The sequence below is a fragment of the Jaculus jaculus genome, chromosome 8 (genome assembly GCF_020740685.1).
Source record: "Jaculus jaculus isolate mJacJac1 chromosome 8, mJacJac1.mat.Y.cur, whole genome shotgun sequence".
In the NCBI taxonomy this organism is placed as follows: domain Eukaryota; kingdom Metazoa; phylum Chordata; class Mammalia; order Rodentia; family Dipodidae; genus Jaculus; species Jaculus jaculus.
In genome coordinates this window covers 9,393,701-9,410,944 of record NC_059109.1, presented here as the reverse complement: position 1 = coordinate 9,410,944, position 17,244 = coordinate 9,393,701, and the positions used below count along the sequence as shown (strand labels likewise).

General features: G+C 50.9%; 1 protein-coding gene across 1 annotated transcript; it reads left to right on the top strand.

The window, feature by feature from the left end:
- The first annotated feature begins 4,233 nt into the window (after positions 1 to 4,233).
- Unc5cl (unc-5 family C-terminal like) lies at positions 4,234 to 16,398 on the top strand. The gene is made up of 8 exons (XM_004649521.2): positions 4,234 to 4,618; positions 5,706 to 6,006; positions 8,457 to 8,719; positions 9,273 to 9,374; positions 9,881 to 9,948; positions 11,910 to 12,010; positions 12,177 to 12,290; positions 16,170 to 16,398. The coding sequence occupies exons 1-8, from the start codon at positions 4,234 to 4,236 to the stop codon at positions 16,396 to 16,398; spliced, it is 1,563 nt and encodes a 520-aa protein (XP_004649578.1).
- The last annotated feature ends 846 nt before the right edge of the window (positions 16,399 to 17,244 follow it).

Below are 17,244 nucleotides of genomic sequence, written 5' to 3'. Positions count from 1 at the left end.
GTCTGTGTTCAATGGTGAGGTGTGGAGGAAGGACACAGGGATCAGGTCCTGTCTGTGTTCAGTGGTGAGATGTGGAGGAAGGACACAGGGATCAGGTTCTGTCTGTCTTCAATGGTGAGATGTGGAGGAAGGACACAGGGATCAGGTCCTGTCTTTGTTCAATGGTGAGATGGGGAGGAAGGACACAGGGATCAGGTCCTGTGTGTGTTCAGTGGTGAGATGTGGAGGAAGGAGACAGGGATCAGGTCCTGTCTGTGTTCAATGGTGAGATGTGGAGGAAGGACACAGGGATCAGGTCCTGTCCGTGTTCAATGGTGAGATGTGGAGGAAGGAGACAGGGATCAGGTCCTGTCTGTGTTCAATGGTGAGATGTGGAGGAAGGACAAAGGAATCAGGTCCTGTCTGTGTTCACTGGTGAGATGTAGAGGAAGGACACAGGAATCAGGTCCTGTCTGTGTTCAGTGGTGAGATGTGGAGGAAGGACACAGGGATCAGGTCCTGTCTGTGTTCAATGGTGAGATGTAGAGGAAGGACACAGGAATCAGGTCCTGTCTGTGTTCAGTGGTGAGATGTGGAGGAAGGACGCAGGGATCAGGTCCTGTCTGTGTTCAATGGTGAGATGTGGAGGAAGGACACAGGGATCAGGTCCTGTCTGTGTTCAATGGTGAGATGTGGAGGAAGGACACAGGGATCAGGTCCTGTCTGTGTTCAATGGTGAGATGTGGAGGAAGGACACAGGGATCAGGTTCTGTCTGTGTTCAGTGGTGAGATGTAGAGGAAGGACACAGGGATCAGGTCCTGTCTGTCTTCAGTGGTGAGATGTGGAGGAAGGACACAGGGATCAGGTCCTGTCTGTGTTCAGTGGTGAGATGTGGAGGAAGGAGACAGGGATCAGGTTCTGTCTGTCTTCAGTGGTGAGATGTGGAGGAAGGACACAGGGATCAGTTTCTGTCTGTGTTCAATGGTGAGATGTGGAGGAAAGACACAGGGATCAGGTTCTGTCTGTCTTCAATGGTAAATCCTCGCTGTGTCTTCCGGAGGGCTCAGGACGAACATGGCACATCTTATCTTCTCATTGCCTGTGGAGAGGAGCCAGAGGAGTGGGTATTGTTACCCTGCCATTCCCAGCCCTGGTGTGTTCGCCTGAGCACTTTTGTGTGTTTTCATGATTGCTTCTGAAGAACCTCAGCTGCCTCGTTGTCCATCCAATGTCCTCAGCTACCTCGTCCAGGGCTGAGTAAGACGCCATCTTAGCTCTGAGCCTACCATGGTGCCTCATATAATGGTCTGGAAATTTTCCCTTCAGAGTGCAAGCTGGCATGGCAGTGTGGAAGCCAGGAGGGCATAGAGACTTGGCAAGAAACTGGATGGAGCCTGGGAAGGGCTGGGTCTCCAGTGGGCGGTGCTACTGAGCAGCCAGGATGCAGATGGGGAGGGAAGGTAGTCAATCAGCTGAGTTGTAGGACGGCCCTGGCCTATCAGAGGGTAGAGCATTGAAAACGAAAATGAAAGTGGGACTGAAGGGGGTAGGAATAGTTGCATGAAAAGCTGACATTTATGCTGGAGGCTGCCAGAAGGTTCTAGAATGTAGCCAGCGCTGGTTAAACAGGTGAACCATGTTGAGTGCAAGCTTTTGCCTTGCCTACTTCCAGCGTCTCTGCAAGCTTCCCCCCTCCCACTTTTTTTGCTTCCATTTTTAACTTGTGTATTTTATTCTGTAGTGTGTGGACCTCTGCGAGCTACCTGGGGACTTTTCCGGTAGGAGGAGGGGCATTAAGTACACAGTGCTTCCGGAATCCATAAATGCTCATCACATGACCCGCTCTGGTCCTCACTCTCACCCAGGAGATTCGTGCCCCTGCCACACTTGTACGTTCAAAAGCGAATCATAGGACTGGGGATGTAGCTAAGTGGTACAGCAAGGCACCTGTGGCCATGTGCAAGGCCATGGGAAGTAGTGTCTGGTCCCTCTACCCTTCCCAGATTATGAAGTTTATAGAAAAGACATGCTTGGCCAGAGAGATGCCTCAGCAGTTAAGGCGCTTGCCTGCAAAACCTACCGACCTGGGTTTGATTCCCCGCAGTACCCAGGTAAGGCCAGATGCACAGAGTGGTGTACGCATCTCTAGTTTTTTTTTTTTTTTTTTTCAGCTGGGGGCTCTGGCATGCCCATATTCATTCTCTTTGAAAATAAATAAGTAAAATATATATATATATAAATAAAAGACAGGCTCGATGTGAAACCCAAGGAACACAGAGGCTATGGAAATTTAGCAGTTGTTCAGATGTTCCACACTTTTTGAGTTTTTGCTTTCTTTTCTCGGGGCTGAACTGTGAGGGTAGTTAATGGGTGTAGGCTTCCAAACTGGCTAAGGCAGGAGTCACGGCTACAGGTAGCCACTGAGCCTTTGAAATCTAGCAAATCCTAGATAAGGTGTGCATGAGTTTAAAGTACACACCGAGTTCAAAGACTTGGGATAGAGGAAGGGTGGAAAATTAGCTTGTTAATAAGTTTATATTGGCTGCTTGCTGATTATGTACATATATTGCTGAAATTTCTCCAGCTCCTTTTCCATTTTAATGTGACCATGAGAAATATTTTATATTACATAGTTGGCTTCTGTTAACATCTTTATTGTCTGCCGACTCTCTGAGCCCTTTAAAAGTATTTTTACTGGGCTAGAGAGATGGTTAGGGGTTAAGGTATGTGTTTGCAAAGCCAGAGGGTCCTGGTTCGACTCTCCAGGGCTCACGTTAGCCAGATGCACAAGGGGGTGCATGCATTTGGAGTTCATCTGCAGTGCCTGGAGGCCCTGGTGTGCCCATTCTCTCTCTCTCTCCCTCTTTCTCTCAAATAAATAAATAACTTAAAATATTTTTATTTATTTGAGAAAGAGGCAGAGAGAGATAGATGGATACAGAGAGAGAGAGAGAGAGAGACAGAGAGAGAGAGGGAGAATGGGTGGCCAGGGCCTCTAGCCATTGCAAACGAACTCCAGACGCATGCATCCCCTTTTGCATCTGGCTTACGTGGGTCCTGGGGAATCGAATCTGGGTCCTTTGGCTTTGCAGGCAAATGCCTTAACTGCTAAGCTATTTCTCCAGTCCATCTGGACTCTTTTTTACACATTCACACACACACACACACACACACCTGTGTACTTGCATACTTGCATGTACTTTTTTTGTATGCTCCTATGGATCAGACCCAGGGCTTGGTGCATGCAAAGCACTCTGCCTCTTAGCTGCATATGCATACTCAGACCATACTGACCATAAACATCCGTGAGGTTAGAGGGTGTCTACTTGTGTCATGCTCTTTTCAGTTACTTCAGTTACTTCATATTACTTGCTTGTAGATAATGATTTTTTAAACTTTTTTCTTTTACGTATTGTTTCACTCTAGTCCAGGCCGACCTGGATCTCACTCCGTAGCCCTAGGCTGCCCTGGAACTCAGGACAATCCTCCTACCTCTGCAACCCAAGTGCTGGAATTAAAGGTGTGAGCCACTACACCTGGCTGATTTTTTAAAAACTGTTTTAAATAAACATGTATTTTTAAATTTTATTTTTGAGAGCGGGAGAAAGGAGAGAGAGAGAGAGAGAGAGAGAGAGAGAGAGAGAGAGAGAGAGAGGGGGGGGTCTGTTTCATCACTATGTGCAAGCTAGTTTTTTTTTTTTTTTTTTTTTTTTTTGAGGTAGGGTCTCACTCTAGCTCAGGCTGACCTGGAATTCACTGTGTATTCTCAGGGTGGTCTTGAACTCATGGTGATCCTCCTCCCTCTGCCTCCCAAGTGCTGGGATTAAAGGCGTGTACCACCATGCCTGGAGCAAGCTAGTTTTTTATAAAAAATCTTTTAAAAAATTGTATTTTTATTTACTTATGTGTGTGTGTGTGTGTGTGTGTGTGTGTGTGTGAGAGAGAGAGAGAGAGAGAGAGAGAGAGAGAGAAAGCTTGCCAGGGCTCCCAGCCCCTGTAAACTCCAGACGCATGTGTCTCCTGTGCATCTGGCTTATGTGGATCGTGGATCCCGGGGAATCAAACCAAGGTCCTTTGGCTTTGCAGGCAAATGCCTCCACCACTAAGCCATCTCTCCAGCCCCACAAGCCAGTTTTGACCTCCACCAACTCAAAGAGGCTTAGCTGGCCCTAACCTCTTTTCCCTCCAGGCCCTTGGCCTTGGCTGGCACAGGCGTTCAGGAGAACCAGCAACAGCATCGGGTGACCAGGCGAATGTGCCCCCAGGAAAGTTCTTTCCAACCCTTCCAGTTCCTCCTGGTGGTGGGGCTCCCGGTGGCAAGTGTCCTCCTTCTCCTTCAGTGCCTTCGATGGCGCTGCTCTCGGTGGCTGCCGGGAGCCTGCAGGGAGCCAGATGACACCGAGGAGCCGGTGCCCCCGTCTGCCCCACCGCCAGAATACGAGGCCCCAAGGCAGTGCCCGCCAGCCACACTGCCGGAGGTGGCTGCTTTCTACCAGGAGCTGCACACGCCCACCCAGGGCCAGACGGTCACACGCCAGCTCATGCACAAACTGCTGGTGTTCACCGCGCGGGAGGTGGATCACCGTGGTGGCTTCCTGATGCTTCAGGACACAGGCATCTCCCTGCTCATCCCACCAGGTACCCACTGCCAGCCCCCCTTTTTCTGCACACGGTGTTGTTCAGGCTGTGCATCCGGGTGCAGCCGCCCCCCCTCCCCGGGAGCACCATCCACAGACATCTCTATAATTTGGGAAACAAAATGGTTTATATTCCTAGCTTAACTTTATATTCACTTCAAAGGTGGACATATGGGGGCTGGGGAAATGGTCAGTGCGCTTGCTTTGCAAACATTAGGGAACTAGAGGACCCGAATTTGGTCCCCAGGACCTATGTATGTAAAACTGGGCATGGTCGCGCATGCCTGTAACCCCAGTCCTGCGGGGATGGAGGCAGGAGAATCATGTTGATGTGACCAGCCAGTTTGACTGGAAAAATTGTCAGCTCTAGTTTCAGTGAGCAAGTCTCTCTCCAGGAAACATGGGGCTCGACACTATACATACATATTACATAACAGTACACACATACACACACATCCCCCACACACAAAGGGGAGAAAGATGAATATGGAAGCAAAGTGCCTTGTTCTTTCTATGTACATATATATATATATATATATATATATATATATATATATGGAGAGAGAGAGACAGACAGAAAGAGAGGAAGAGAGAAAGAGGCAGATAGAATGGTCGTGCCAGGGCCTCCAGCCACTGCAAACAAACTCCAGATGTGTGCGCCCCCTTGTGCATCTGGCTCACGTGGGTCCTGGGGAATGGAACCTGGATCCTCAGGCTTCATAGGTAAGTGCCTTAACCGCTAAGCCATCTCTCCAGCCCCCAAATAGCCTTGTTCTAATGACCCTAAATGCTATAACCATTCTCCCACAAAAGGAAGGAAGAGTGTGGTTTATAACTTCACACAACCACTCTATGGGACAGCTGTGGTCCTGGAAAGAAGGGGGGACTGTACCCCAAAGTGATCTCCCGGCGGTATTCCTCTCATTTTATACCGCCTCTCATTGCCCTGTTGGGTGCTGTCTGTCCTGGGCTTCCCCTCTACTTCCCTGCCCTCCCTGGCTGGCTTCTTTCAAGGGTCAAGGGTCAAGGGTCAAGGGTCAAGGGTGGGGGGTACCCGTTAGTCCCATCTCAGCCATCTATCTCCACAGGTGCTGTGGCTGTGGGTCGCCAGGAGCGGGTGTCATTGATCCTGGTGTGGGACCTGACAGATGCCCCATCACTGTCTCGGGGCCAGGGACTAGTGAGTCCCGTGGTGGCGTGTGGTCCTCATGGGGCCTCCTTCCTGAAGCCCTGTACCCTCACCTTCAAGCACTGTGCCCAGCAGCCTAGCCATGCCCGAACCTACAGCAGCAACACCACCCTGCTGGACGCCAAGGTCTGGAAGCCCCTGGGCCGGCCGGGGGCCCACACCTCTCGGGACGAGTGTCGTATCCTCCTTTCCCACTTCAGGTAGGCACATGCACACTGGCCTGTCCTTCTTGTCCCTTGTTCCTGGCACTGTCTCTTTCGGCCTTTATTCCCCCTCCACCCCACACACACCTTTTCTTTTTTCTTTTTGGTTTTTCGAGGTGGGGTCTCACTCTAGCCCAGGCTGACCTGGAATTCACTACTGTAGTCTCAGGGTGGCCTCGAACTCACCGCGATCCTCCTACCTCTGCCTCCTGAGTGCTGGGATTACAGGCGTGCGCTACCACGCCTGGCTCCTCTTCTCCCTTTTTATAGATTATTCCCGTTCATCTATGTTTTGCTTGTCTGTGACGATCCCCACCAGCCTGTCTCCTACCCTACGTCTCTTGGCACTGTCCTTCCACATTCTCCTCTCTGCCTGCCTCACCCTTGTCTCTGTGTATGGAACTGACCTTTATTTGTTTATTATTATTTTCTTTTTCTGTCACGGATGCACTTATGACTCCATGCCCCTCTTTGGGTCCTCTGTCCCGGGGCTCACTCCTTTTATGCCAACCCTGACCAGGACCTCCTGTCATCTCTCTGCCTATCTGGAGGTGGCAGACTCAACCCATTCCTCCGTGTCCAGGGGGTCTGTCTTACCGCACCTCTGTCACCCCGTAGTTACCTCTGTGAGGTCTGTCTGCAAACCCTCAAGGGCCTCTTGGCCCCTCCAGCCCTGTCTCATGTCTGACTTTCTTCCGTCATTTCTGCTTTCTAGTCTCTTTGGCCCCTGGTGACAAGAGCAGGATCATGTGTGGGGTCCCCCTTCTAATCATGGAGACTCCAGTCACTGCAAACAAACTCCAGTGCCCTCTTGTGCTTCTGGCTTATGTGGGTCCTGGGGAATTGAACCTGGGTCCTTTGGCGTTGCAGACAAGCACCTTAACTGCTAGGCCATCTCTCCAGCCCTTGGCTCATGTTTTGAGGGTGCAGTCCACTGTAGTGGAGGAGGCATGGCTGCAGCCGTGTGAGGCGGCTGGTCACATTTTGCCTGTAGTCATGAAGTAGAGGGAGGTGCACGTGAGGGCTCACATCACTCTCTCCTTTTCTAATGAAACCATACAAGTTGGGCGTGGTGGTGCATGCCTTTAATCCCAGCACTTGGGAGGCAGAGGTAGGAGGATCATCATGAGTTCTAATCCACCCTGAGACTACATATTGAATTCCAGGTCAGCCTGGGCTGGAGGGAAACCCTACCTTATAAAACAACAACAACAAAAAAGAAATTATACAAAAAATCCCTTTATTTAAAAATTTATGTAAGCCGGGCATGGTGGCGCACGCCTTTAATCCCAGCACTCGGGAGGCAGAGGTAGGAGGATTGCCGTGAGTTCAAGGCCACCCTGAGATGACAGAGTTAATTCCAGGTCAGCCTGGACCAGAGTGAGACCCTACCTCGAAAAACCAAAAAAAAAAAAAAAAAAAAAAAAAAATATGTAATCCAGGCTGGGGAGATTGCTCAGTGGTTATTTGCAAATGCTGCCAGCTAGGGTTTGATTTGTACAAATGTACAAATGCCAGGTGCACAAAGTGTTGTTTGTGTCTGAGGTTTGCGCATAGTGGCAGGAGGCCCTGGTGTGCCCATACTTTCTCTTTCCCTCTTGTCCTCTGCTTGCAAATAAATAAATAAATGAACATTTTGGGGGACTGAAGAGATGGCTCAGTGGTTAAAGGCACTTGCTTACAAAGCCTGAGAGCTGGGGTTTGATTCCCCAGTACCCATGTAAAACCAGATGCATGCGTCTGGAGTTTGTTTGCAGTGGCAAGAAGCCCTGCACATCCATACTCTCCCTCTCTCTCTCTCTCTCTCTCTTTCTCTCTCTCTCTTTCTCTCTCTCTGTCTCTGTCTCCATTCTCAAAGACAGAAATAAAATCTTTAAAAATTTACATAATCCCATTCTACCATTCTTCTTTCCCCCTACCTCCATTCCCCTCCACTGAAGCTCCATTTTCCTCATATTAATTGATGCCCCTTTTTTGTGTGTGTGCTTCCAGTATCCATAACAACCTGTTGGTGGTCCAGTATTATGCGGGTCTTATGCCGATCACCACAGCCGCTGTGAGGTCATGAGTACAATGTCCAGATAGCACCCCAAGGCACTGCTCCCCATCCTTGGCTCTTATATTCCCCCCCCCTTTTCTCTGTCCCCTCTCTCTTTTATTCAGTCTGGGATCCCAGCGTGTGGAATGGTAGCAGTCACACTTAGGGTCTTCTCACCTCAATTAACCCAATCTGGAAACTCTTTTCAGGACTATTCACCATCACAAGGTCATGCTTATTTCTTGAGCCTCTAGCCACCATGTTTCCCCACCTGGTCCTCCCTTTATGCCCATCTAGAATGCTCTCCTTGCTCTCACAGACGCCCCTCAGGTGACCCTTGGTGGTAGGTGCCCAGGGGTCTCCACCTCAGTGCCCACACGTGGGTGCCTGCCACCATCTCCCTCCGCAGCCTATACACCTGTGTGCTGGAGGCGCCCGTGGGTCAGGCTGCCAGGAAGTGGCTTCAGCTGGCCATGTTCTGCTCGCCGTTGGCACCAGGGCAGACCCACCTGCAGCTGCGCGTCTACTTCCTGAACAATACGCCCTGTGCCCTGCAGTGGGCCTTGACCAATGAGCGTCCCCACGGTGGGCGCCTGCGCGGGCCCTGCCAGCTCTTCGACTTCACTGGGGCCAGAGGTGACCAGTGCCTGAAGCTCAAGTACATCTCTGAGGGTGAGGGAGGCAGGATCCAGGGGATGGGGGAGCAGGGAGCAAACTCTGTGAGAAGAAAGGGGTTCAGGAACCCCAACTTTCTTTCCTGGACTCCTTGGCTCCCAGGAACCTCCAGGAGAGTTCCTGTCTTTGCCTATTTCCTTCTTCTGTCACCCAAGCTGCCCTTGCCAACCATCCAGGGACTGGAGGTGCCAGGTGGGATGGTGGGAGGAGACAGGAGGAGCTGGACGTGAGGGGAAGCTCTCCTTGTTCTTGGATCTTTTCAAGCTGGCCCTTTCTCTTATGGCCAGTTGGCTTGTAGACGGGGCATGCTCCTGGGGCTGCCAAGCTAGCTGCCCATGGGGGTGAAGTAGGAGGAAAGAGGCTGAGAGCTGTGTGTTGGGAGGGGGTGGGGAACAGTATGTGACATAGAGTCAAGGCCACTGCCTGGTTTCTAGAGAGTCCTGTCCACTTGCGATCCTCCCGTCTTCAGCAAGGTCTGTTTCCCCACAAGGTCCTTTAGGACTTGAGGAAGGCTGAGCCTCTGAGGGCCTCGGCTTTGTCTCCTTCTTAGGTTGGGAGAATGTGGATGACAGCAGCAGCCAGCTGGTTCCCCATCTCCACATCTGGCATGGCAAGTGCCCCTTCCGCTCCTTCTGCTTCCGGAGGAAGGCAGGTAGGATGGCTTCCTGCCCTCCTTTGTCCTCTTCCCTCTCAGGCTTGCTGGCCCTCTGCAGCTCTGCCCTAGGTGGTGTGGTTAGATTTTCTTTTTAAAGGGGAGACGTCACAGCAGTAGGTCTTTGCAGAGAGAAGGGCAGTGTCCTTCAGAGTCCCAGAGTCTTACCATGGAGGCCCTTTGACGTTTCCTGGGCTCCTGTGCCAAGTCTTTTTTTTTCTTTGAGACACACACACACACACACACACACACACACACACACACACACAGAATTGGCACACCAGGGCCTCAGCCCCTACAATCGAACTCCAGACACTTGTGCCATCTAGTGGGCGTGTGTGACCTTGCACCTGCCTCAACTGTGTGTCTGGCTTATGTGGGATCTGGAGAGTTGAACGTGGATCCTTAGGCTTCACGGGCAAGCTCCTTAACCGCTAAGCCAACTATCCAGCCCATGTGAAGTCCTTTCATTTCTCATTTGTTACTTTCTCCTTTTCTCTTTGTAGCCAATGAGAATGAGGACTGCTCAGCACTAACCAATGAGATCATTGTCACCATGCACACCTTCCAGGATGTGAGTTGGGTAGAAGGGCAGAGCTTGTGGGCGATGTGGGTGAGGTGGGAGAAAGGGATGGTGTGCAGTGAATAGTGGCCTCATCACATAACCAAGTAGCCGAAGAGGACATTCTGTTTTTGTACAAGTGTGTGTAGAGCACGTGTGGTGTGTGATGTATGTATGGTGTATGCACACATGTGTGCAGAGGCACATGCCTTGTGCATGCATGTGGAGGCCAGAGGAGAATTTTGGATGTCCTTCTCTAACTCTCATCCAAGTATTTCCTTAAGATGGGGGTCTCTCCCTCAATCTAGAGCTGTGTTTTCAGTCTGCAAGTCCTGGTGACTCTCCTATCTCTGCCCCCAATGAACTAGGGTTACAGAGTGCATGGCCAAATCCACTTTTTAAAATAAATTATTTTAGCCAGGCATTGTGGCACATGCCTTTAACCCCAGCACTTGGGAGGCAGAGGTAGGAGGATTGCCATGAGTTCAAGGCCATCTTGGGATTGCAGAGTGAATTCTAGGTCAGTCTGGGCTAGAGTGAGACCCTACTAAAATACACATACACACACGTGTGTGTGTGTGTATACATATATATTTGTTTTTTAAGAGAGAGAGAATTGGTGCACTAGGGCCTCAGCTATTGCAATCGAATTCCAGATGCTTGCGCCACCTAGTGCACATGTGTGACCTTGCGCTTGCCTCACCTTTGTGTGTCTGGCTTATGTGGGATCTGGAGAGTCAAACATGGGTCCTTAGGCTTTGCAGGCAAGCACCTTAACCGCTAAGCCATCTCTCCAGCCCCACACTCACCTTTTTATGTGACTCTGGAGAGTTAAACTTAGGTGGTCTCAGGTTCATTCAGGCCCTCATGCTTAAGTGGCAAAGACCCTTAACTGCTGAGCCATCTCCCCAGCTCTGAAGATGACATTTTTATAGAGCCGCCATACCAGATCTTTGAGGGACTTAGATTAGCTGGCCTCCAAGTTATCCCCCCACCACACCCCTGACTCCTGTTTATGGATGAATACCTCAGAAGATCAAAGCTACCAAACCTAGATTGACCCTAGTCTGGCCCCTTCTCCCAACTCAGCACAACTCTGCCCCATCTGAGAGATGATGTGTTACATTTTCGATGGGTGTGACCAGACAAAGGGTCTTGAGCAGATGGGATGGGAGATAAGCCTCTCCCACTCACTCCACAGACTCAAGAAAGCTACGAGTAAGTCAGGTTTGAGAGTTTCTGGGGAACTATACTGATTTCCTGGGGAGGATAGAAGATACCCTCACATTATCACTTGGGGAGAAAAGTTCAGGTGGAGGGAAGGGGGCACTGAAGCCTGAGGTCCATTTCTCTATTGTTGAGTGACCTCTTCATCCCCTGTCTGCCCCTGGTGGTTCAGGATGTATTCCATTTGATGCTTATTATTCTATTCCCAAAGAGCTCAGTGGGCAAACCCAAGGCTGAGTGTGGGGTTCTGGGGCCAAAGAGGCAGAGGGTAGAGGGTGCCAAGTGGGGGGGGGCTGTGTCTTATGGTGAAGGGGCCCTGAGTGAAAAGCTGAAGGAGAGTTGTCTTTGTCTTGCTGGGATAAAGCACCTGACGGAAGCAAAGGGTTTATTTTGGCTCACCGTCTTAAGGGGGAGGTTCACGATGGCAGGGGAAAGCATGGCATGAGCAGAGGCTGGACATCACCTCTGCCACAGCAGGTGGGAAACAGTAGCAAGAGAGAGCTGAGCTCTGGCAAAGGGGAGCTTCTATCACATTCCTAAGCCCGTCCCCAGCAACACACCTCCTCCAGCAAGGCTCCACTTCCCAAATTGCCATCAGGTGGAAACCAAGCATTCAGAACACGAGTTTATTGGGGGGGGGCATCTGATTCAACCCCCCACAAGGAGAGACATAAGAGGTGGAGACAGGCCCCGGCTTCTTCCTTAGGGGGTGTTTCATGTGTTTCCCCATTCCTCGTGTGCATCAGGGCTTGGAAACCAAGTACATGGAAATCCTCAGATTCCAGGCATCAGAGGAGGAGTCCTGGGCAGCTCCTCCCCCTCTCGCCCAGCCACCTCCATGCAATCGGTGAGATGAGGGGGTCCTGGTCCCGTGTGGGGTGGAGGGGCGAGGGTCCTTGATATGCCTGCTCCAGCGCTCACAGGCCAAATGTAGCATTGGGGGAGGCAGGGAGAGAACGAGCCCGGTTCTCTCTGATTCTTCCCTCCGAGAACTCCGCATACCCCTGCTTCAGGTTACCACCCGAGCTCTTTGAACAGCTGCAGATGTTGCTGGAGCCCTACAGCATTACTGGCAATGACTGGCGCAGACTGGCCTCCCACCTGGGGCTCTGTGGCATGAAAATCAGGTAAGATGCATGCGGCCTGTTGGAGGACTGTGGGTGGAAGTCAGCTGAGGGTGGTTTGGTGCCTAGGATGGCCTGGGAATTGGACCACAGACAAGGGGGAGACTTATAAGTTAGGGAATGGCTACTCCCCACCCTATTCTCCACCAAAGGAAGCTCTTTATGTTGTTGCTGTATCTTGAGTACAGAGTGATGTTACCCATCCCTGGGTCCAGAAACCCACTGCCTTAGTTTTCCTGCATTTCCAAAGAACCTGGGAAACAGAAATTGGTGAAGGAAAATGGATTTATTTACAGTGTGACCAAATTAGGGAGAGAAGGAATCCACTCCCTCTCTACTGCGCCTTTGGCATCTTTTTTTTTTTTAATATTTATTTATGGGCTGGAGAGATGGCTTAGTGGTTAAGGCACATGTCTGCAAAGCCAAGGGACCCATGTTCGATTCCCCAGGACTCACGTAAGCCAGATGCACAAGGTAGTAAATGATATGGAGTTTGTTTGCAGCGGCTGGAGGTCCTGGAATGCCCATATTCTTTCTCTCTCCCCTTCCCCTCTCCCCTTCTTCCCTCACTCTCTAATAAATAAACAAAAATAAAATATTTTAAAAACTATTTATTTTTATATTTGAGAGAGACTGAGAATAGGCATGCCAGGGCCTCCTGCCATGGCAAATGAATTCCAGTTGCATGTGTTCCTTTGTGCATCTGGCTTTATGTGGGTACTGGCGAATTGGATCTGGGCCATTAGACTTTGCAAGCAAGTGCCCTTAACTTCTGAGCCATCTGTCCAGCCCCAAGCTTTATGATTTATAGGAAACCAGGAGACAAAGGGCAGGTGTTAAGCAGATTTGGTTGTGAGACAGTTTAACTGGCCTCTGTCTAGGGGAAAGGTTGACAATGTGGCTTGGGGTTGGCCTCATCATCTTACTTCTCTGTTACAGATTTTCAAACAAATATTTTATTTTTACTTAATTGAGGGGGGGGAGAGGAAGACAGAGAGAGAGAGAGAGAGAGAGAGAGAGAGAGAGAGAGAGAGAGAGAGAAAGAGAAAGAGAGAGAGAGAGAGAGAGAGAGAATGGGTGTGCCAGAGCCTTCTGCTGCTGCAAATGAACTCCAGACACATGTGCCACTCTGTGCATCTGGCTTATGTGGGTCCTGGGGAATTGAACCCGGGTCCTTTGGCTTTGTGGGCAAGTGCCTTAACCACTAAGCCATCTCTCCAGCCCTGTTACAGAATTTTTTTTTTTTTTTGTTCAAATCTAGTCCCGAGGAACATGGGATAGACATTCTCTCTTAAGCCCCAATTTTCAAAGAGAGGAGGGGCAGGTGTTTTGTAGACTGGTGGATCTGTGCCTGGCAGAGCTTGTCACCCTTAGGACATCTCCTGGTGAGTGGGCAGCAGCGGAAGCCTTTGTATCTTTTCCTTGGAGGTCAGCCTCGAGCTCACACACCCATATTGCTTGCTATATGCATTTTGTGAGAGAAAGAAGAAAAGTGGTCATCTCAGAGTTGAAGCACACACGTGTCTTTGAGGATTTAGGATAGTACCCCCTGTCTCACCAGGGCCCCATACCAGCACCTCGGCAGCATGGCGTCACTGTTGTATGATGTCTGGCTCATAGTACGTGCACGATAAGTGTTTCACGGCCAGTCAGTTGTCACGCAGGCCACCGGTCCTTGTGAGAGCTTGTTATGCTGAGACCTGAGGTGGGCAGCGGGTGACTGGAGGACACGTGTACAGTATGGAGCCGGAGCCTGGCCCTCGTCAACACACAAATCCAGAGCAGTCACATTGGTGGGCAGCCAGGGTCCCTGCCTGGGAGCTAGCAGAAGAATCAGTGGGTGAACAGTCCTCAGCCACGCCCTAGAGCCCAGGGGTCAGAATCCTGGAGCTGGACTTTGCAAGGAGAGTGCATTTAAAATTGCTCAGAAAAAAATATATTTTTAAATATTTTTATTTATTTATTGGAGACAGAGAGAAGGGGAAGGGAGGGATGGATGGAGGGAGGGAGAGAGAGAGTGAGAGAGAGAGAGAGAGAGAATGGGCATGCCAGGGCCTCTCTAGCCACTGCAAACAACTCCAGATGAATGTGCCATCATGTGCATCTGGCTTATGTGGGACCTGGAGAATCAAACCTGAATCCTTAGGCTTTGCAGTCAAGTGCCTTAACCACTAAGCCATCTCTCCAGCCTGATAAAATATTTTTTAAAAATATTATTTATTTATTTATTTATTTGACAGAAGGAATGAGGCAGAGTGAGAGAGAGAGAAAATGGGCATGCCAGGGCTTCCAGCCACTGCAAACGAACTCCAGATGTATGTGTGGCCTTGTGTATCTGGCTTATGTGGGTCCTGGGGAATTGAACTGAGGTCCTTTGGCTTTGCAGGCAAGTGCCTTAACTGCTATATTTTTAAAAATTTAAAACAAGAATGGGGTTGGAGAGATGGCTTAGTGGTTAAGGCACTTCCCTGTGAAGCCTAAGGACTCACGTTCAACTCCCCAGATCCCACATAAGCCAGATGCAAAAGGTGACGCATTCTCATGTGCACAAGGGGTGCACGTGTCTGGCATTCGGCTGCAGTGGCTGGATGCCATTCTCATTCTTTCTCTCTCATCAAGGCGTGTGCCACCTTGCCCAGCAAAAACAAGCTAACAAAAGAATGGGCTGGTGAGATGGCTTAGTGGATAAGGCATTTTCTTGCAAAGCCAAAGGACCCAGGTTCGATTCCCCAGGACCCACACAAAGCCAGATGCACAAAGTGGCACATGTGTCTGGAGTTTGTTTGCAGTGGCTGGAGGCCCTGGCACACTCATTCTGTGTCTTTATCTGCCTCTCTCAAGTAAATAAATAATTAAAATGTTTTAAAAAATGTTTATAAAAATTAAAATTAAAACTGCTTAGCTATTTCAGCATCTATCAAGTGTGTCCCGCTGAGAACCGGGCCATACGAATGAAATATGCCAGGGCTCCCAAGAGCTTGGGCTCTCTGAGGCAAGGGACCTGGAGCTCTTGAGGACAAAAGCAGTGTTTTTCGAACCCTCTTGTAAACGTTCATCAGTGCAGAACGCTGAAAAGGGAGACCTCCCCCCCACCCTAAACAGACCAGTCCAGAGGCCTGCAGGGAGGTGTATGACGTGGAGGTTGGACAGCCAGTTTGGATACAGGCACAAGGAATAGGCTGAGGATGGGACGCTCGGGGTGGTAAGAGGGCAGGACGGGTCATAAAGGCAGGGCAACTTTCAAGTAGGCAGAAACTACTGTAGAGCAAGTATTTCCTTACTGGGTGGGCAGGATGTCATGGCTGGGAGAGAGGGAATAAAGAGGAAGTCAAGTGGAGGGTGCGGGGTGGTGGCATACACCTTTAATTCCAGCACCTGGGAGGCAGAGATAGGAGGATCGCCGTGAGTTCGAGGCCACCCTGAGACTCCATAGTGAACTCCAGGTCAGCCTGGTCTCACTAGAGTGAGACCGTACCTCGAAGCAACTGAAAAAAAAAAAAAAAAAAAGATAGAAAAGGAGGAAGTGAGGTGGCCTGGACGATGGAGAAGTGTGTTTGGGACGGGATGGATGCATGAGACCTGTATGGAGCCAGGGAACCGGAAGGAACTTTCCAGATCCTCTCAGACAAGACCCTGGTTCAGTAAGAGGTCCCCGGGGGCCTAGAAAGACAACAGTATGGAGTAGCTATTCAGCCTCCAGCACGGCAGAGTTTTAGGTCCTGCCCCCCCACACCCCAACACAGGCATGAACAGAAGATGGAGCTTGGGAGTGGTCCTGCTGCTGCCCTCGCTCCCTCCTCTCTCCATCCATCCATCTCTCCCTCCCTCCCTCCCTCCACCCGCCCATCACTCTCCCTCCTTCCCTCCCCCCTGGGGTACCAGGTTCCTGTCCTGCCAGCGCAGCCCGGCCGCGGCCATCCTGCAGCTGTTCGAGGAGCAGAACGGCAGCCTGCTGGAGCTGCACTACCTCATGACGTCCATGGAGCGGCTGGACTGCGCTTCGGCCATCCAGAAATACCTGAGCCAGACGCCCCGCGACAGCCCAGCCTCGGCCCGCAGCGGGGCAGGCGCGCAAGAGAACCAGGGCCTGGAGCTGGACGAGAAGCTCTGAGCGCCCTCTAGCGGCGCAGGGCGGAGGCCAGCCCCGGGCGGGTCTCAGCGCCCAGGACCGGCACAGCAACTGTGACAGACAGCACCCGCGCCTTATGCAGAAGATCGTGGATCGTGGATCGTGAATCGTGGATCGTGGATCGTAGATCGAGCCCAGCCACCCGCAAAACCTGGCTGCTGGTCCTAGCCGCCCTGCTCCGGAACTTTGTGAAGCATGCAGTTCCTCCTACGGCCGGCAGGGGGAGCAGGAGCCCTGGAGATCTCACAGCTTGGCACCTTGCAGAAAGCTATTTTAATACACTGTTGGACTGCCAGGTGGACCCCTGTGGGCAAGCCTGGGAGACTGCTCAGTCCACAAGAATTCACGGAGCGTTTAGTCAGTGCCAGCACTGAGCTGGTATCATGGGGAATGCCAGAGTTTTTGAAGTAGGGCCTCTCCAAACACATACACACACACACACACACACACACACACACACACACACACACACACTCAGCTCTGTAGGGTTGGTGATGTGCTCACACACTAGCTGAGGGCAAAACGCTAAACTATGCACGTCCTAGTGGTTAGGGGATGTTGTGCGTGAGTTTAGGAATTGAGAGCAAAGAGAAGGTTCTAGGGAGGATCTTGGGAGAGATCCTCCCTAGATCCTTGGTTGGGGCTTGCCGACAGGGTGATTATGGGAGCCAAGAGGCAGATGGCATTAAGGAAGACGTAGGATGGGTGTGAGGGAGGGTGGCAGGGGCTTCAAGGCCAGAGCTAGAGGAGGGGTTCATATCCACTGCCTTCTGCACCTTCCTTGTCTTCGCTTTCTGCCATCATCCCTCTCTTCAAACATTAAGGATG